Source organism: Dipodomys ordii, unplaced genomic scaffold (assembly GCF_000151885.1).
Source record: "Dipodomys ordii isolate 6190 unplaced genomic scaffold, Dord_2.0 Scaffold249, whole genome shotgun sequence".
NCBI lineage: Eukaryota > Metazoa > Chordata > Mammalia > Rodentia > Heteromyidae > Dipodomys > Dipodomys ordii.
The window spans coordinates 681,105-701,032 of NW_012267465.1; the positions used below are offsets into that span (position 1 = coordinate 681,105).

General features: G+C 51.4%; 1 protein-coding gene across 1 annotated transcript; it reads left to right on the top strand.

Moving 5' to 3' along the window:
* The first annotated feature begins 6,409 nt into the window (after positions 1–6,409).
* Lrfn1 (leucine rich repeat and fibronectin type III domain containing 1) lies at positions 6,410–17,288 on the top strand. The gene is made up of 3 exons (XM_013036110.1): positions 6,410–6,463; positions 7,340–8,782; positions 16,373–17,288. Exons 2-3 carry the CDS (start codon positions 7,377–7,379, stop codon positions 17,286–17,288), a joined length of 2,322 nt encoding a protein of 773 aa, XP_012891564.1. The 5' UTR covers positions 6,410–6,463; positions 7,340–7,376.
* Positions 17,289–19,928: the final 2,640 nt, after the last annotated feature.

Consider the following 19,928-nt stretch of genomic DNA (forward strand, 5'->3'; position numbering starts at 1 on the left):
GCGCGCGCGCGCTCGCGGATTGTATGTCTGTCTGCGAGTCCACCTGCCCGCGATGGAGAGGGGTGGGGTGCGGGGGGAGCTGAGACTCAATGTCTTGTGGGTCCAGGCCTCTAGACGGGTTGGGGGGGAGGGGAGTTCGCCGCTTCCTCGGTCCATGTCAACCGGAGGAGGAGGAAGGGGGGTCCCCAGCCATCCTTGGGGGAGACGGCCATATCTTTCTTCCCCTTCCCGGTGGCTGGGGGAGGGGGATGGGCAGCTCGGAGGTGGACAGATGGGAGGATGAGAGGCCGAGGGATGGACAGATGGGCCTTAGGGGTTGGGGGGAGGGTGGGGGCGAAGACCTGGCCAGATCCCCACCCACCCCACCCTAAACCTCCCCCCCCACACCCCTACACACACACCACACACACACCACAGACACACACCGGTCAGAAATCTGCAGCAGCAGCTCCCGTCAAGAGTTCCGGCATTCTGATGACCCGACTGAGGGGGGGGGGTGATGGCCGGGCTGGTGTGGTGGGGTGGGGTGCTTTGGGGCTCCAGGCAGGAGGATTTTCTTAGAACCTGGCTTTGGATTTGATCACCGCCCCCCCCCCAACTCCCACCTGCTGAACTCTGACCTCTGACCCAGGATGGTCACCTGATTTGAGGGAGGAAGGTATTGGAATGTGCTGGGTGAGGTGTTGGGGTGAGGAGGGCACCCCAGGGTGTGGAGGAATGTGTGTTAACTATTATTCAGAATACTCTCTGTGTGTGAGTGTGTGTGTGTGGCTTTATAAGTGTGGAAAACCCTCCTGGGACTATGTGAGTGTGTCTGTTGCTGAGCAAACATCTTGACATGTCTGTAGAGGTGAATGTGTGTGTGTGTGTGTGTGTGTGTGTAGCTTGTACTTAGGGCCTCAGTCTCAAAAATGTCTGTAACATTTGGGTTCTGTGTAAGTGTGTGAGGTGTGCACACTAGGGTGTACATGTTGGGGGTGGGCAGGTATCTGACTGTACAAACACCATTCAGATGTGTGAAGTCGGGTGAGTATGTTTCAGTGTTTAAAAGTGTGCACCTAAACCAGGCATCCATGGCTCACACCTGTCATCCTAGCCACTCAGAAGGCTGAGATCTGAGGATCACAGTTCGAAGCCAGCCTGGGCAGGAAAATCTATGAGACTCTTATCTCCAATGAATCACCAGCAAACCGGAAGTGGAGCTGTGGCTCTAGTGGTAGAGCACTTGCCTTGGGCAAAAAGAAGCTCAGGGACAGCACTCAGGCCCTGAGTTCAAGCCCCAGGATAGGCACACACTCACACAAAAGTGTGCACCTGTGTACATTTGCTCATGCAGGTGTGTATTTGCGATGTCTGTTTGTCTCTGTATATGGATGGATGTCCGTGTGGTGGGTCAGTGCTGGTCTCAGAGGAGTGGATTGTGTGTCTGTTTGGACACGTGTGTGCAGGCTGACCACACATCTAGTCGAGTGGAATGATCTAGGATCCAGGCTGTGGTCCTTGTACTTGGTTAGGTGTCCCTGGCAGTTTTGTGTGTGTGTGTGGGGGGGGGAACTCCAGATGTTGCTGGTGTGTTCATGGGAGTTCCAGTGGAGAACTTGAGTTGGAGGGTTGAGATAGGTCCCTCAGTGTTGGGATGGTAAGGTAGGAGCCCTGGGTCTCCCCACTAGCTTCTTCTACAATTCAAGGTTTGATGGGGGAATTGGAGACCTGGGTTGTAAAGGTTGGGTGTGGGAGGCATCTGGCCTTTGGAGGACTGAAAAGGAGTCTGGGAACTTAGAATCCCAAGGATGAGAGATCTAGGGGTAGATGCCAGATTCTAGGATCGTGATGGAGGAGGAGCTGGGGGAAGAGGGGAGGGAAGAAGACAAACAGGGGTCCTGAACCCTTGGCTTTGGGTGACCCAGCCCTGAAGCTCAGTCTCCTTACATTTCAGAATCTACTTCTGAAATTCGGAGGCTGCAGAGACGAAGCAAGCGAGCTGAGGGAATATAGCTCTAGGGACTTCCTTAGCTCCGCTGGTCCCCGAGGCAGGCCAAAGGGCCCACAAAGGGACCAGAAGGTGCTAACCCGGTGGTTTTTTTTATTCCTTTGCAGGTGCTGGCCCAGGCCCTGACTCCCTGAAGAGAGGTGAGTTGGAGCCCTCAGGCTTGAGAGAGAGAGAAATGTGGGGTGAGCTTGGAGCCAGCTGGGGCCTAGAACCTCCCTGCCATAGAACCCCAGTCCTCCCTAGACTGAGGGGGGTGGGGACTAGTCTAGAAGCATCATGGCTGGGTTAGGGTTTTTAGTGACCAGGAGGCTTTGGGGGACAGGTAGAATCTCAGGGTAAGATGTAACCTCTCTTCTCAGTACAGATAAGTTCCATCTGGGCAGAGTGGTACATGCATGTAGTCCCAGCTACTCAGGAGGCAAAGATAGGAGGATCTTGGTTCGAGGTTGGCCTGAGCAAAGCAGTGTAAGACCCTATGTGAAAAACAAACTAAAGGGCTGGGAAGGTGTCTCAGTGGTAGAGCACTTGCCTTGCATGCCTGAGGCCCTGGGTTCGATTCCTCAGCACCGCATAAGCAAAAAGAAAAAAGCTGGAAGTGGTGTTGTGGCTCAAGTGGTAGAGCGCTAGCCTTGAGCTGAAGAGCGGGGACAGTGCCCAGGCCGAGTTCAGGCCCTCCCCCCCAAAAAAACAAACTAAAGCCAAAACAAACAAAAAAGGTTGTAGGTGTGGCTCAAATGGTAGAGCGCTGAGCGTGTGCGAGGCCCTGAGTTCAAATGAGCCTGATCTGATAGGTGTCTAATATAGAGAGGGAGAGGGGGGAAGGGGAGAGGGAACAAATGAACACCTTATTATAGTAGCAATTGTAGCAGCATTTCCTCTGTCAAGACCACAGTTACAAATAATAGTTACATATATTACAAAGAATGACAGAATTCTTTGAACTGATAAGGGAGTTGGGTTTTGGGTCCCCCCCCCCTTATAAGCCAGTTTATAGCTGGACATGTGGATGCTTCTTGCGGAAGTCCTTTTGACTGAGTGGGGACTTGGATGTGATCTCAAGAGAGTGGGTCTGAATTCTGTCCGCTGGTACTGCAGTGTCTCTTGGTACATACTAGGTATTAGGTATTTCCATTTGCTGCTTAAGTCCCACTCTGGCTGTGAGAGGTGAAGCTTTGTTCTAGTAAATTGGGGGTTCTGAGCCCTAGGGACCCCCCACAGTCAAGTAGAACTGGGGCACTGAATCATGCGAGACTCACTTTCTTAGGCCAGAGTGTCTGGTCAGTGCAGAAAAGCATTTTATTTTATTTTAAAATTAAATTTATTTATTTTTCTTTGCCAGCCCTGGGGCTTGAACTTAGGGCCTGGGCGCTGTCCTTCAGCTCTTCAGCTCAAGGCTAGCACTCTACCACTTGAGCCACAGTGCCACTTCCAGCTTTTTCTGTGTATGTGGTGCTGAGAAACCAAACCTGGGACTTCATGCATGCTAGATAAGCACTCTACCAATAAGCCACATTCCAATGGGCTTTTTTTTTTGGGGGGGGAGAGGGGTTGTTCTGGTTTTTGTGCTGGTCCTGGGGCTTGAATTCTGGGCCTAGCTCTGTTCCTGAGTTTTGTTTTGTTTTGTGCTCATGGCTGGAGCTCTACCACTTGAGTCACAGCTCTACTTTTGGCGCTTTTTTGTGTGTGGTTAGTTGGCGATCAGAGTCTCAGGATCTTTCCTGTCCATACTGGCTTTGAACCACAATTTCAGATCTCAGCCTTCTGAGTAGCCAGTGCCTGTTTTTTCCTCTTCCATTTTCTCTACTGTTTGTCTGTCTCTCTTTTATCTCTCTCTTTTAGGGCCAGTAGTAGAACTTGAACTCAAGGCTTCATGCTTTGCCTTAGCTTTTTTGCTTAAGGCTGGCACTCTACCACTTGAACCACAGCTTCACTTCCAGCTTTTTTTTTGCTGCTAATTAGAGATAAGAGGCTTTTCTTCCTGAGTTGGTTTCCATCCTTAATCCTTAGATGTCAACCTCCTGGGTACCTGGGATTACAGGCATGAACTACTAGTACATGGCTTAGTCTGTTTCCCTCTCTGGTATGTCTCCTTCATTCCCAGTTTTGCTCTTTCTTACTGTGTCTTGCTCTATTTTTTTTTTTTTTTTTTTGGTCATGGGGCTTGAACTCTGGGCCTGGGCGCTGTCCCTCAGTTCTTCAGCTCAAGGCTAGCGCTCTACCACTTGAGCCACAGCGCCACTTCTGGTTTTCTGGTGGTTTATTGGAGATAAGAGTCTCATGGACTTTCCTGCTCAGGCTGGCTTTGAACCACAATCCTCAGATCTCAGCCTCCTGAGCAGCTAAGATTATAGGCTTGAGCCAATGGAGGGAACCTTTTTTTTTTTTTTTTTTTTTTTTTTTGCTGGGAGGAGGTGTTGCCTTTGTTGTTGCTGTTTTCTTTACTTTTGTTTTAAGTTGGAGACTGAGACTTGAACTTGGTACTTGACACTTTTACTGGTTGGCTAGCACTCTACCAGCCGAGCTACATCTCCAGTGCTTGTTGCTGTTCTTAGCTAGCATCTTGCCTTTGGAGCTCAAGTGACTTCAAACTTATGATCCTCTTGGCTCTGCCTCCTGAGTGCAGGGATTACAGGTGTGCACTACCATGCCCAGCCTTTACCTTTTTGTGTGGGCATGTGGGGCTGAGAATGGAACCCAGAACCTTATAAATACTAGGCAGAGCACTCTTCTACTGAGCTTCACTCCCAGCTCTCCTTCATTTGGGATTCTTTTTCTTTCTCCGAATCTGTCCCTCTCTGTCTGCCATTCCAACCCTTTCCCCCTGGCTTCATCTCTTTCTGATTTTCTTGGTTTCTCTTATGGACACAAAAATGTAAGCCCCATAGAGTCTTAAGAAGTGTGTTAGCGGCACTGGAGTACAGGGAAGTGGGGATGAAAACTATTTCAGGGACACCCTTTCTCATTTTTTCCTTCTTCCACCCCTACCCTGTGTTGTGAGGGGGGGATGATTTGTCATGGGCTGGTGTAGAGGGGAAGGGAGGAATAAGAGCCCAAAGGCTTTGCCTGGAGCAGAACCATTGTACAAGGGTGTGTGTGTGTGTGTGTGTGTGTGTGTGTGTGTGTGTGGACAAAGACTCATTCAGAAGGACTGAGTCTGAGCTAGGAAATGGTTGTGTTTAATCTCAGTCTCTGCTTTCCTCATACTCTCCCTGGCCCTGCCCAGGATGGGAGAGGGATTTGAATGTTGGCACAGTATGCCAGGCCCAGGGTTGTTCAGTGGGAAGGTGGCTCAGTGGTAGAGTGCTTGCCTTGCATGCATGAGGCCCTGGGTTTAATTCCTCAGCACCACATAAGCAAAAAGAAAAAAGCTGGAAGTGGTTCTGTGGCTCAAGTGGTAGAGCGCTAGCCTTGAGATGAAGAGCTGAGGGACAGTGCCCAGGCCCAGAGTTCAGGCCCCATGACCGACAAAAAGGGGGAAAAAAAAAGGTCCCAGTAAAGATGGTATGACTCTCATCTCAATTTCTAAATGATGTTGTTCTGGGGTTGGGGGTGTGGCCAGGTGGTAGAGCACCAGCCAGTAGATGAGAATGTCAGATACTGAGTTCAAGTCCCAGTCTCAGACAATTTTTTTTTTTTGGTCAGTCTTAGGGCTTGAACACTGGGTTTGGCAGCTCTTCAGCTCAAGGCTAGCACTCTACCACTTGAGCCACAATGCTACTTCCAGTTTTCTGGTGGTTTATTGGAGATAAGAGTCTCACGGACTTTCCTGCTTGGGCTGGCTTTGAACTGTGATCCTCAGATCTCAGCCTCTTGACTAGCTAGGATGACAGGTATGAGCCACCAGTGCCTAGACAAGTTTTTAAAAAGTCATTCTGGCCCAGTGTTGGGGGAGTCACAAAGGGAGGATTTCAAAGCAGTTGCTCCTGCCAGGTGCCAGTGGCTCACATCTGTAGCTCCCACCTGTAACCCCAGCTACTCAGGAGGCTCAGAGCTGAGGATTGCTATTTGAAATCAGCCAAATCCAGAATTCTTTATCTTCAACTAGCCAGCAAAAAGCTGGAAATGGAGATGTAGCTCAAGCTGTAGAGCATCAGTGTTGGGCAAAAAGCTGAGGGTAGTGTCCGTCCAGGCCCTGTGTTCAAGCCCCTGTACCACATGTACACACACACACACACAATATTAAAGCATTTTCTTGTCATTGTAGTAGCATTTGTTCTTAGTACACCTTAGCCACTTGATAGTGATAATAACGATGATGGTGGTGATCATGAGGATGATGATGATGATGATGATAATGATGACTTCTGGCATGTAGTAAGCCCATCTTAGATGCTAGATGCTATTCTAAAGTCAGCCGTATGTATTGCTTAACCCAGTCTTCACAGAAATGAGCCCTTGTCTTTATCTCTACTTTCCAGATGACGAAACCGAGATTCAGAGAGGTTCAGACACTTTCCCGAGGTCACACAGCTAGTAAGTGTCACTGCCGGGATTTGAACCCAGACAGTATGGTTTTTGACATCGATGGCCTTAAGTTAAAGTCAACAGTGACTTTAAAATCTTTGGTAGGGTTGGGTGTTGGGCCTGTTTCAAATGGTAGGTGGCTTGCCTTGGGTTCAACTCCCAGTACCACCAATAAGAAAAAGAAAAAGAAAAGAAAAGTAGGAACTGAAGGATCTAGACTGGCCCAGGTGCGAGAAAGAAGTTGAACATTCAAGAGTGGTAATGTTTTTATTGGTTGGTCCTGGGCATCGTCTCTGAGTTCTTTTGCTCAAGGCTAGTGCTCTACCATTATTTTTTTTTATTTTTGCCAGTCCTGGGGCCTGAACTCAGGGCCTGGGCATTGTCCCTGAGCTCTTTTGCTCAAGGCTAGCACTCTACCATTTTGAGCCATAGCTCCACTTCTGGTTTTCTGATGGTCCACTGGAGAGAAGAGTCTCATGGACTTTCCTGCCCAGGGTGGCTTTGAACTGTCATCCTCAGATCTCAACCTTCTGTGTAGCTAGGATGACAGGTGTGAGCCACCAACATCTACCTATACTTATTTTTTTTGTTGGACATGGGGCTTGAACTCAGGACCTAGGGGACTGTCTCTGAGTTTTATTTTTGCTCAAGGCTAGTGCTCTACCACCTTGAGCCACAGCTCCACTTCCAAGGGTTGGTAATTTACCAACTAAAGTAGAAAGATTATACTAATTTATCCATAGGCACTCTGAGGGCTGTCACTGTCTGGTGTGATCAGGTCACTTGGAGGGGTGGGATTCGATTCTGACACTGAGGCAGGTCACTGGGAGCTGGTAGGGTGGTGATGGAGCCTCGTGCCTGTGTCATCTTCTGCTTCCTCTACAGGTCTAACCTCCTGTCCCTCCTGCTCTCTTTGGGCACCATGGCTCCCGGCCCCTTGTCCACGGTGCTCTTCTCGCCACCTCCGACTGCCCTGTCTTTTCTGTTGTTACTCTGGGCCGGGGCATCTCGTAGCCAGCCTTGTCCAGGCCGCTGCATTTGCCAGAATGTGGCACCTACACTGACCATGCTGTGTGCCAAGACCGGCTTGCTCTTCGTGCCACCGGCCATTGACCGGCGCGTGGTGGAGTTACGACTTACTGACAACTTCATCGCGGCCGTCCGGCGCCGGGATTTCGCCAACATGACCAGCCTGGTGCATCTCACCCTGTCCCGCAACACCATCGGCCAAGTGGCGGCCGGCGCCTTCGCCGATCTCCGCGCCCTGCGTGCCCTGCACCTGGACAGCAACCGTCTGGCTGAGGTGCGGGGTGACCAGCTGCGGGGCTTGGGTAATCTTCGCCACCTGATCCTGGGCAATAACCAGATCCGCAAGGTCGAGTCGGCCGCGTTCGACGCCTTCCTGTCCACCGTGGAAGACCTCGATCTGTCTTACAACAACCTGGAGGCCCTGCCCTGGGAGGCCGTGGGCCAGATGGTCAACTTGAACACACTCACGCTGGACCACAACCTCATCGATCACATCGCCGAGGGAACCTTCGTGCAGCTGCACAAGCTGGTGCGCCTGGACATGACCTCCAATCGCCTCCACAAACTCCCTCCCGATGGCTTGTTCCTGAGGTCCCAGGGCAGCGGGCCCAAGCCCCCCACGCCGCTGACCGTCAGCTTCGGGGGGAACCCGCTGCACTGCAATTGCGAACTGCTCTGGTTGAGACGGCTGACCCGCGAGGATGATCTAGAAACTTGTGCCACCCCCGAGCACCTTACCGATCGCTACTTCTGGTCCATCCCCGAGGAGGAATTCCTCTGCGAACCGCCGTTAATCACCCGCCAAGCTGGGGGCCGCGCCCTGGTGGTTGAGGGCCAGGCGGTCAGTTTACGTTGCCGGGCCGTGGGTGACCCTGAGCCCGTGGTACATTGGGTGGCACCCGATGGGAGATTGCTGGGGAATTCCAGCCGGACTCGGGTGCGAGGGGATGGGACCCTGGACGTGACCATCACCACGTTAAGAGACAGTGGCATCTTCACCTGCATCGCCTCCAATGCGGCCGGGGAAGCCACGGCACCCGTGGAGGTCTGCGTGGTACCTTTGCCCTTGATGGCGCCTCCACCAGCTGCCCCACCGCCTCTCACCGAGCCGGGCTCCTCTGACATCGCCACGCCCGGCAGACCCGGGGCCAATGAGTCAGCTTCCGAGCGCAGGCTGGTGGCAGCCGAGCTCACCTCAAGCTCTGTGCTCATCCGCTGGCCAGCCCAGAGGCCAGTGCCCGGTATCCGCATGTACCAGGTCCAGTACAACAGCTCGGCCGATGACTCTCTTGTGTACAGGTAAGGTGTGGGGTAGCTCCAAGCCCAGGGGTCTGTCCAGCCTTCCCTTCTGTGTGCCCATTCCTTTGGCTTTTTTTTTTCCTTTTTCTTTTTTATTGGTATCAATCTTGGGGCTTGAACTCAGCGCCTGGGCGCTGTCCCTCAGCTCTTCAGCTCAAGGCAAATGCTCTACCACTTGAGCTACAGCATGACTTCCAGGATTCTGGTGGTTCATTGGAGATCAGAGTCTCACAGACTTATCTGTCCTGGTTGGCTTTGAACCCTGATCCTCAGATCTCAGATCTTCTGAGGAGCTAGGATGACAAGTGTGAGCCACTGATACCTGGGTACCCTTGGTTTTCTTGCTCAGCTGGGATTTCTGCATGGCCTCAGACTTGTCTCAGACTCCTTCATTTGCTCTGTCTCCTCTCTCCTCTATTTCTGTCTTGCTCTGTTTTTCTTGCATTTGGCAAATATTTGTTGAGCATCTACATGAGGACAGTTGAAGGCTGGAAGCTGCGGTTATAATAGTGAAGGAAGTCAGCCTAATTGTGCATATCCTAGGGTTCATGTCCACATTGATCATAATCATCAGCCTTAGAAGCTGGGTGCTGGGGGCTCATACTTATATCATCCTAACTCCTCAGGAGGCTGAGATCTGAGGATCACAGTTCAAAGCCAGCCCAGGTAGGAAAGCCCAGGAGATTCTCATCTCCAATTAAGCACCAAAAGAAAAAAAAAAGTCAAAAGTGGAGCTGTGGGCTGGGAAGGTGGCTCAGTGGTAGAGCGCTTGTCTCACATGCATGAGGCCCTGGGTTCGATTCTTCAGCACCACATAGGCAGAAAAAGCCGGAAGTGGCGCTGTGGTTCAAGTGGTAGGGACTTGCCTTGAGCTGAAGAGCTGAGAGACAGTGCCCAGGCCCAGAGTTCAGGCCCCATGACTGACCAAAAAAAAAAAAAAAAGTGGAGCTGTGACTCAGTGTTAGAACACCAGCCTTGAGTGGAAAAGCTCAGAGATTGCACCCAAACCCTGAGTTCAAGTCCCAGTACTGGTACAAAATAAAAGTTAAACTTTTGGAGAGGGAACATATATGTGTCTATTTAGTTTCCCTCCCTTCTTTTCTTCCTTCCTTCCTTCTTTCTTTCTTTCTTTCCTTTTCCTTTCTTTCTTCCTTTCTTTCTTTCTTCCCTTCTTTCTTTCTTTCCTTCTTTCTTTCCTGGTTGGTCATGGGGCTTGAACTCAGGGCCTGGGTGCTGTCCCTAAGCTCTTTTGCCCAAGGCCAGCTTTCTGTTGGTTCATGGACTTTCTTCCCCAAGCTGGCTCTGAACCACGATCCTCAGATCTCAGTCTGCTGAGATGACAGCTGCTAGCCACTAACACTGGCTTTTAGTTACATTTCCATTAAGAAACTATTAACCACTTCTATTATGTTAACACATAGGGGTACATTATAGATAGAGAAAGCAAAGAGGGTGAGAAAAATGGATGTTATTTCCACCCCTTTGCCTTGGTTGGAAGCCATGTTTGATGAACAGATCTGGGTGGTGAAGGCAGTTTTTGAAATGTCTAGGGGTCCCATCCCCTCTTGAATTTTCTTTCTCTTTTTTTTCCTCCCCAGTCCAGGGGCTTGAACTCAGAACCTGGGCTCTGTCCCTAAGCCTCTTTGTGCTCAAGGCTAGTGCTCTACCACTTGAGCCACAGTGCCATTTCTGGCTTTTTCTGACTAGTTTATGGGAGATAAGAGTCTCTGGGACTTTCCTGCCTGGGTGTCTTTGAGTGGTCAAATTTTCTTTTTCTCCCCTATGTTGGTCTGTCTCCACCCTGTCCCCTCCTGCCCCCATTAGGTGTCTGATCCCTCCTCTGTGCTAAGCCCTAAGTTGGGTACTAGGATCCAGAAGGACAAAGAGACCCCAGTCCCTGTCTTCAGGATATTTCCAAACCACTGGGAAGAGACCAGAACACACCTTTGGTACTACCTTGGCCCCGTTAGGTCTCTACTCTATGGTTTTCCAGTCTGGCTCTTCGCCACAGATCTGGCACACAGTAGGGACTTGATAATTGACTCTTGGGCACCCAGTGGGGATTTGTTAACTGGCTGTTGGCTATGGGGATGCCACTTCTTGTCTACACCTCCCTTGTGCAACTGTAGAGCACCTGCTGAATGCCTTGCCCTGGGATTGCCCTCAGTCAGGCACTAGAGGGGCTGGAAAATGTTCCCACTTTTGATGCCACCTCTAGCTTTGGGGTGTGCTCAGACCTTCTCTTATATACCTGCCGTCATTCTCCATGTCCTCTTGCCACAGGCCTAGCGCAGGTGGGCACTCTCCCATTGTTAGTGAAGTGAATCAATGTCTCTCTTTTCCTCATGGTCCTCTCCCTACCCCTAGCCCCTAGATAGGGACTTGGTGCCCTGTGGCCCAGGCTGGCCTAGAATTTTTGGCTTCCCTGCCTTAGCCTCCCCAAGTGCTGGGATTACAGGTGTGTGCCACCACACTCAGCACTCATGCTCCTCCTTTGGATTCTGGCTACCTAACAGTGAGCACAGACCTACTCTGTGCTTCATCTGAGGTGAGCTTGGCCCTGGGCTGACAGAGATAGTTAGATACTGGCCCAGATTTACAAACAATAGGCAAAGGAACCACACAGAACATTTTGTATGATGTTTCCAATGGTGCTGCTACGTCATTCTCCCTTCCCAGTGTCTCTGTGATTCAGTGATCATTGCCCATCCCACGTTCTTGTCTTCTTTATTATTTGCAGCACTAAGGATCAAACCCAGGTCCTCACCCATACTAATCAAGTACCTCACTATACCCCCTAGCCCACCCTCACTTTGCAGATAGGGAAATTGAGGCTTCATGGGTGGGGGACAGGGCTGTCCTTTATATGCTGGACACATACTTTCTGTTTGCTGGGAAAATGGATAGCACACATTGGTAAATAACCCTGTTTCTTTCCCTCTCTTTCTCTCCTCAGTCCCTCTATCTGGCCCATAATCACCACATTGCCGATTAGGGGGTGGTTCCCAGATACCCCCTCCTTTCCCACCCTAGATGTGTGTTCAGATGTCTCCAGCCAAGCAAGAAACCCTAAGATGCTTCCTCTTCAGGGGTTAGGTTTCTGTCTTTCATCCTCTTTTACTGATGCCTGTATAATGGCTCTGCATGGGTTAACTTCCTCACTGCTGCCACGGGGTGGAGGTGATATCCAATCAGAAACCTGCTGGGTGGCTTGTTCTGGTCTAACAGCCAATGAGAGACCGAAGGGTTCAAGCTTTCTTAAGGAGCCAGTCTCTGTCCTTGATAAAGGAGGAGCCCCTAGCAACTGGTTATTTAGAGGGGGGGAAGGGAAGCAAGGGAATGCAAAGCTGTAAGGAGAAAGAGAAGAGTCGAAGTCTGGGGGAGCCAGGTTGGGGTGATGGTAGTCTGGGAAGAGGCAGGTAGGGGGAGCATGAGGGCTCCTTTGGTGGGTTCATACTTGATGTCTGTGGGTTGGAGGGTGACTCTTGGGTGTGAGGGACCCTCCTGGATGCAGGATGACTAAGGTGGGGCTTCAAAACCAAAAGGTGTCCTAGAGGAGGGGAATGTGGTGCTCTGAGAGGTGAGCAGGCCTGTAGAGATGGGGTATGGCCTTTTCCTGAGCTGGAGCCTCTTCTCTGACAGAGGAAGGGGCTGATCCTGCTCCTGACTGGTCACTAGGAGAGCTTGTGAGGTTCGGTGCTGTGGATTTGGCAGGCCTGAGTTTCTTGAGACAAGATGAAGCCAAGGAGCTGGGAAGGTGGCTCAGTGGTAGAGCACTTGCCTTGCATGCTCGAAGCCCTGGGTCCGATTCCTCAGCACCACATAAGCAAAAAGAAAAAAGCCGGAAGTGGCATTGTGGCTCAAGTGGTAGAGTGCTAGCCTTGAGCTGAAGAGCTGAGGGACAGAGCCCAGGCCCAGAGTTCAGGCCCCATGACCGGACCCAAAAAAAAAAAAAATGAAGCCAATAGGGAAGATGGATGTACCCAGCAGAAGGGGGCCACTGACATCCAGAACAAGTCTTACAGCTGGGCGCTGGTGGCTTACGCCTGTCATCCTAGCTACTCAGGAGGCTGAGATCTGAGGATCACAGTTCAAAGCCAGCCTGGACAGGAAAGGCCAAGAGACTCTTTTATTTTTCCTCCAGAGCTGGGGCCCTAACTCAGAGCCTTGTACTTACCAGGACGTAGAACTGTGGTTCAAAGTGGTAGAGTGCTAGCCTTGAGCAAAAGAGCTCCAGGGCAATACCTGGGCCCTGAGCTCAAGCCCCAGTACCAGCCAAAAACAAACCAAACAAAACAAAAAAGTCTTGCAATTGGTCAGGGAGGTATTGGCCCCAAACCCAAGGTTTCTGACTATCACTGAATGGGATTTCAACTAATGGCTATATTAAGTATCAGATTTTGACTGTTCAGTAATTCTTTCCTCATTTTTTCTCTCCTGCCCCTCATCTTCCTCCTCCCGCTCCTCTTCCCTCTTGCCACTCCTGGGGCTTGAATTCAGGGCCTGGGCACTGTCCTTGAGCTCTTCATTTCAAGGCGAGTGCTCTACCACTTCAGCCACAGTGCCATTTCTGGTTTTCTAGTGGTTAATTGGAAATAAGAATCTCTTGGACTTTCCTGCCTGAGCTGGCTTCAAACTGCAATCCTCAGATCTCAGCTTCCTGAGTAGCTACGATTACAGGAGTGAGCCACTGGCACCCAGCTCTTATTTTACTTCGTTTTTCCTTCCTTCCTTCCTTCCTTCCTTCCTTTCTTTCTTTCTTTTTTTCTTTCTTTCTTTCTTTTCTTCCTTTTCTTTTTTTTTTTTTGTCAATTATGGAGCTTGAACTCTGGGGTTGGGTGCTGTCCCTGAGCTCTTCAGCTCAAGGTGAGCACTCTACCACTTGAGCCACAATACCACTTCTGGATTTCTAGTGGTTTATTGGAGATAAGAGTCTCACGGGGGCTGGAGGGGGGGTGGTTGCTGGGAAGGTAGCTCAGTGGTAGAGTACTTGCCTTGCATGCATGAGGCCCTGGATTCGATTCCTCAGCACCACATAAGCAAAAAGAAAAAAGCCGGAAGTGGCGCTGTGGCTCAAGTGGTAGAGCACTAGCCTTGAGCTGAAGAGCTGAGGGACAGCGCCCAGGCCCAGAGTTCAGGCCCCATGACCGGAACCCCCCCCCCAAAAAAAACAAGTTTCACGGACTTTCCTGGGACTTTCCTGCCCAGGCTGGCTTTGAACTGCGATCCTCAGATTTCAGCCTCCTGAGTAAGCTAGGATTATAGGCGTGAGCCACTGGCGCCTGGCTCATTTTTTGTAATATGGGAAATTTGATTATCCCCACCTATCCACATGTGGGGTGAGGGAAACTGATGTATAGAAATGTTAAGCCGGGGCTGGGAGGTTGGCTCAGTGGCAGAGTGCTTGCCTCACATGCATGAGGCCCTGGGTTTGATTCCTTAGCACCACATAAGCAGAAAAAGCCGGAAGTGGCACTGTGGCTCAAGTGGTAGGGTGTTAGCCTTGAGCTGAAGAGCTGAGGGACAGTGCCCAGGTCCAGAGTTCAGGCCCCATGACCTCCACCACAACCACCAACAATAAAAAGAACATTTAAAAAAAAAAAAAGAAAGAAATGTTAAGCCGTGGAGCTAGGAACGTAGCTCAGTGTTAGAGTGCTTGCCTTGCATGCATGAGGCCCTGGGTTCGATTCCTCAGTACCACATAAGCAGGAAAAAACCAGAAGTGGCGCTGTGGCTCAACTAGTAGAGCACTAGCATTGAGCTGAAATGCTGAGGACAGCCCTCAGGCCCAGAGTTCAGGCCCCACAACTGACAAAAAGAAAAAAAAAAAAAAGAAATGTTAAGCTGTGCACCCATGGCTCATGTCTGTAATCCTAGCTACTCAGAAGGCTGAGATCTGAGGATCATGGTTCAAAGCCAGCCCATGCAGTAAAGACTTTGAGACTCTTATCTCCAATAAGCCACCAGAAAACTGGAAGTGGTGCTGTGGCTCAAGTGCTCGCCTTGAGCTGAACTGCTGAGGGACAGTGTGCAAGCCCAGAGTTCAAGCCCCTGAGGACCATCACCAACAACAAAAAGAAATGTTAAGAAACTTGCCTAAGGACACAGAGCTAAGCCAGAGGCAAAGGAGAGATGCACACTCAGATGGCCTTGCTCTCAAACTTAATTGATATAACTACTTTCTTTTGCCTTTGAAGGGAAGGGCTTACAGCAAGAAAGGAACACACTAGCTTGGCTACACTTAATTCAATTATGGATGGAACCTTGGAGGTCTGATTAGGTCTTGTCTGACATTACTGGGCTTTCAGTACACAAAGGAGTGGTTGCTTCTAATATCTGGGTAAGGGTGGGGCATGATGAGCCTAGGCAGAGTAGAAGAATTATATTCCTGGTTAGCCTTTGTGGGGTGTGGCTTCTCGAGCACGCATGCGCATGCTAGTACTGGGGCTTGAACTCAGAGCCTTGCCCAGTCTCTTGGTTTGGGCTTTTGTGCTCAAAGATAGTTCTCTACCACTTGAGCCACTGTTCCCTTTTTGATTTTTTTTTTTTTAAGTTGTGGGGCTTGAAATCAGGGCCTAGGCAATGTCCCTGAGCTCTTTTGTTCAAGACTAGCTTTCTACCACTTTGAGCCACAGCTCCACTTCCAGTGTTTGAGTGGTTAATTGGAGTTAAGAGTTTCACAGAAACTTTTCTGTCTGCTCAGGCTGGCTTTGAACGGGATCCTCAGATCTCAGCCTCCTGAGTAGCTAGGATTACAGGTGTGAGCCACCAGGGCCTGATGCAATGCCCTTTAATAAAGGTGGGAATATGTAACTGGGTGGAAATTGTGCCTAGAAATGATGGTTTTATCCAAAGGTGGATGAAGGAGAATGACTGGAAGCATGGTTCCTCCCACATGTGAGGCAGGGATAAGTATGAAAGAGGAACTAGAAGATAATCCTTTATTAGGATGAATAAGACAAACTCTGTAAATGCTTAGCCTTGGTGTACATATGGCTGTGGGTGAGGCATGCAGATAAATTGGGGGGGTTTAAATTTGAACCACCTAGAGTTCCAGGGTGTGAAAACTACAGAACTCCTCCCATTCAAGGGTGGGGATATGTAAATGAGACATGAATGGCAGATAGTGTTTCAATAGGCGGTCTGGGGGCAAGGCCAGGCAGATGAAGGGTGTGGCCTGTAGCACCAGTCTCCTTAAATGGTAAACAAATGAAGATTAAGGCGTTCAATTAACAGTTGTGGGAGATACTGAAGGGGGCGTGTCCCTTGGGGGCAGGATAGAAAAACTACAGTACTCCTCCCACGTGGGGGCGGGGATATGTAGATGAGGAAGCATGAATGACAGATATTGTCCCCAATAAGTGGTTGACCAGGTGTGTCTGAGGGTGGGGCATGCAGACGAGGGGCGTGGCCTGTAACTGTGGTCCCGAGAAAGGGTAGAACTATATTGGAGGGAAAGAGGGGAAACACCCACCCCTTCAGGTTCAGTTTCCTCTTTTTATTTTCTGGGTGGGAGGAGGGGTGTCAGGTGAAAGGGTGCGGGGTTCAGAGTGGGGCTAACTACCCTGACCCCCAACTCCCTTTCTGCAGGATGATCCCATCCACCAGCCAGACCTTCCTGGTGAACGATCTGGCAGCGGGCCGGGCTTACGATTTGTGCGTGCTGGCGGTCTACGACGACGGCGCCACGGCTCTACCCGCCACGAGAGTCGTGGGGTGTGTGCAGTTCACGACGGCGGGGGATCCTGCACCGTGTCGCCCCCTGAGGGCCCATTTCCTGGGTGGCACCATGATCATCGCCATTGGGGGCGTCATCGTCGCCTCGGTCCTGGTTTTCATCGTTTTGCTCATGATTCGCTACAAAGTATACGGCGATGGAGACAGTCGCCGCGCTAAGGGCGCGTCCCGCTCACCCCCGAGGGTCAGCCACGTGTGTTCGCAGACTAACGGTGGTGCAGGCACCCAGCAGGCCCCGGCCCCGACCGCACAAGACCGCTACGAGGCACTGAGGGAGGTGGCCACCCCGGCTGCTGCGGTGGCCATCGAGGCCAAGGCCACCACCACCACCGCGGCTGAGGCAGCTTCCATGGAGAAGGAGACGATCCTAGGACGCTCTCTGGGCGGCTCGGCCACCTCCCTGTGCCTGCTGCCATCCGAGGAAACTTCCGGGGAGGAGTCTCGGGCTTTGGCAGGTCCTCGGAGGAGCCGTTCAGGGGCCCTGGGGCCACCAGCTTCTGCGCCCCCGATTCTAGCTTTGGTTCCTGGAGGGGCTCCAGCCCGATCAAGGCCGCAACAGCGTTATTCCTTCGATGGGGACTACGGGGCGTTATTTCAGAGCCACAGTTACCCGCGCCGCGCCCGGCGGACAAAGCGCCACCGCTCCACGCCACACCTGGACGGGGCCGGCGGGGGCGCGGCCGGGGAGGACGGAGACCTGGGGCTGGCCTCCGCCAGGGCGCGCCTGGCTTTTACCAGCACCGAATGGATGCTGGAGAGTACCGTGTGAACGAGTGGGGAAAAGGGGTCCGGGAGCCGGGATGCCTGGGGTAGGGGGGGGCGTCCCCTCCACCCCACCCCCACCCCCATGGATAAACGGCCACAGCCCCTCTGGGACGCTGGGGCGGGAAAAGCACATTGCCAGGAACTTGGGCCAGGAGCTGACCGGGGGAGACTCCGCCCTTCTCCTCCTGGGAGGGAGGGAGGGGCGGGGGCATCCCAAGACCACGCCCAGAACGCGCCTCATTGGCTCGGGGGCGTGGTCACCGGCCGCCACGCCCCCTCCTGCCCCTCCCCTCGCGCGCTCGCGGACCTCGCTGGAGCCGGTGCCTTACACAGCGAAGCGCGGGGAGGGGCAGGGCCCCCCCGACACTGCAGCACTGAGACACGAGCCCCCTCCCCCAGCCCGGGACCCCGGGGCAAGGGGTCAGGGGTCCATTTCTTGTATCTGGCTGGACTAGATCCTATTCTGTCCCGCGGCGGCCTCCAAAGCCCCCCCCCCCACCCTTTGACACACACCTCATCCCTACCCCCTATTTCCCTTCCCTGGTCCCCTTTGTCTGTCTCTGTCCCGTCCTCTTGTCTGTCTGTCTGATGTCTCTGTCCTGCTCTACTTGTTCCTTTTTTCTCTGTTCTGTGGTGGTCTCTTCTCCCTCTGCCTTCCCTTAATTTGTCTTCTCCCCTAATTTCTTCTCACTACCAGATGTTCCGGGCAGGTCCCACTGGAAGGACCAGACTTTCCCCCCTATGCCTTCTTCGTACCTCCTCTCCCCAACCTTGCCCCCAATAAATCCCTCACATGAACAAAATCCAAAACCAAATTCCCCCCACTCTACCAGAGCCGGGACCCTCCGCCGCAGCAGAATTAAACTTTTTTCTGTGTCTGAGGCCGCTCTGCTGACCTGTGTGTGTGGGTGTGTGTGGGTGTGTGTGTGTCTTGAGGGGAGGGTGGCTTAGAAGGTAAAGACCTAAATTAGACTGAAGGAAAGATGACAACAGGGAATGGGGGTCCTGAACTGCCAGACAGGCAATTACCTTCCTAAAATGAGGTGTAATCAAAATAAAATTATTGTAGTTGGGTGCTCACTGGTGGCTCATGCCTGTAATCCTAGCTACTCAGGAGGCTGAGATAGGAGGATCATCGTTTGAAGCCAACCCAAGCCAAGAGAAAAAGAAAAAAAAAGGAGACTCATCTCCAAGTAGCCACCACAAAGCCAGAAGTAGAGGGATGGTTCAAATGATAGAGCACCATCCTTTAGCAAAAAAGGCAAGCCAGAGTGGGAGACTCTGAGTTCAAGTCCCAGTACCCACTCACCCCCACATACAACATGATTGTAGTTAAAGTAAGTGCTCAGCCCTTAATCCTAGCAGTGACCCTAGGACACAGGGATTGCTGTCTCATTTTACAGATGAGCAGAATGCAGTCCAGGAAAGGTAAAATACCTTGCACATGGTGATATAACCAGGTGGAAATCAGATTTTTAAAAGGCAGGAAAAGGCTGGAGGAGCGGTGCAGTGGTAGAGCACTTGGCTAGGAGGAGAGAGGCCTTGCGTTCCATCCCCAGTTCTGCGAAAATCAACCAACCCTCACCCACATTGCCTGTAAAAAGACAGGTGGAGTTGGGTATTGTGGTCCCCACCTGGAGTCCCAGCTACTCTGGACGCTGAGGCAGGAGGATCGCTTGAGCCTAGGGAGTTCCAGGTCTCAAACAATAAATAATGATAAAAAGGCAGGTGGCCTGACTTCTGGTTTGTTTTCAACCTGAGCCCTCTCTGTCGGGCAGTCTGAGTGATCTTTTAGCTCTGAGGCCTCCCATATGTGCAACACAGGAAGTGGAAGCAGAAACAGTTGAAGGCCCTCCCCTGCCCTGCGTCCCTGTGGATACAGAAACTGGCAGTTTGCCCATGCTTATGCAGCTCAATCTGGGGAGACTAGGGAAATAGCTCCACTGAGAGTGGCTGAACTTGAGAACCTAAACCAGGCTGATAGGGAAGTTCAAGTGAGTCACAGAAAAACCAGCCTGATAAAGCGTAAAGTCAATCAGAGCCAGGTGCTGGTTTGCCTGCCTGTAATCCCAGCTACTCAGAAGGCTAAAATCTGAGGATCACGGTTCAAAGCCAACTCAAACAGGAAAGTCTATGAGACTCTGATCTCCAATGAACCAGCAAAAAAAAAAGCCAGGAGTGGAGCTGTGGTTCAAGTGGCTGTGGCTCACTAGTCTTGAGCAATAAACTCAGCAATAGTGCCCAATCCTATGGAAGGCTCAGGATTGGCACACACGCAGGTACAAAAAGTGAATCACAGATAACCAGCTAGGTAGGGAAGCACAGTCACTCTTACCTGTAGTCCCAGCTATTTGAGAGGCGAGCAGGAGGTTGGAGATTCTATTGGGAAAAAAGTGAGACCCTTTCTGAAAGAGAGAGAGAGAGACAGAGAGAGAGGGACTAGAGGTATGACTCAAGTGGTAGATCACCTGCCCAGCAAGTATGAAGGTCTGAGTTTAAAACCCAGTACACACACACAAAGACCAAAAAAAGAAAAAACCAAAACCCCCACTACCACCACCAACAAAAGTACTGGTCCAAGTATACAATGCCTGCCATTTTTCTAACTACTTACTTAGGACATGGAAATAATAGAAAATCACAG

Coding starts and splice junctions, on each gene's coding strand:
- Lrfn1 (XM_013036110.1), top strand. CDS start 7,377: ATGGCTCCCGGCCCCTTGTCCACGGTGCTCTTCTCGCCACCTCCGACT. Junction 8,783..16,372: donor GATGACTCTCTTGTGTACAG/GTAAGGTGTGGG, acceptor CCCTTTCTGCAG/GATGATCCCATCCACCAGCC.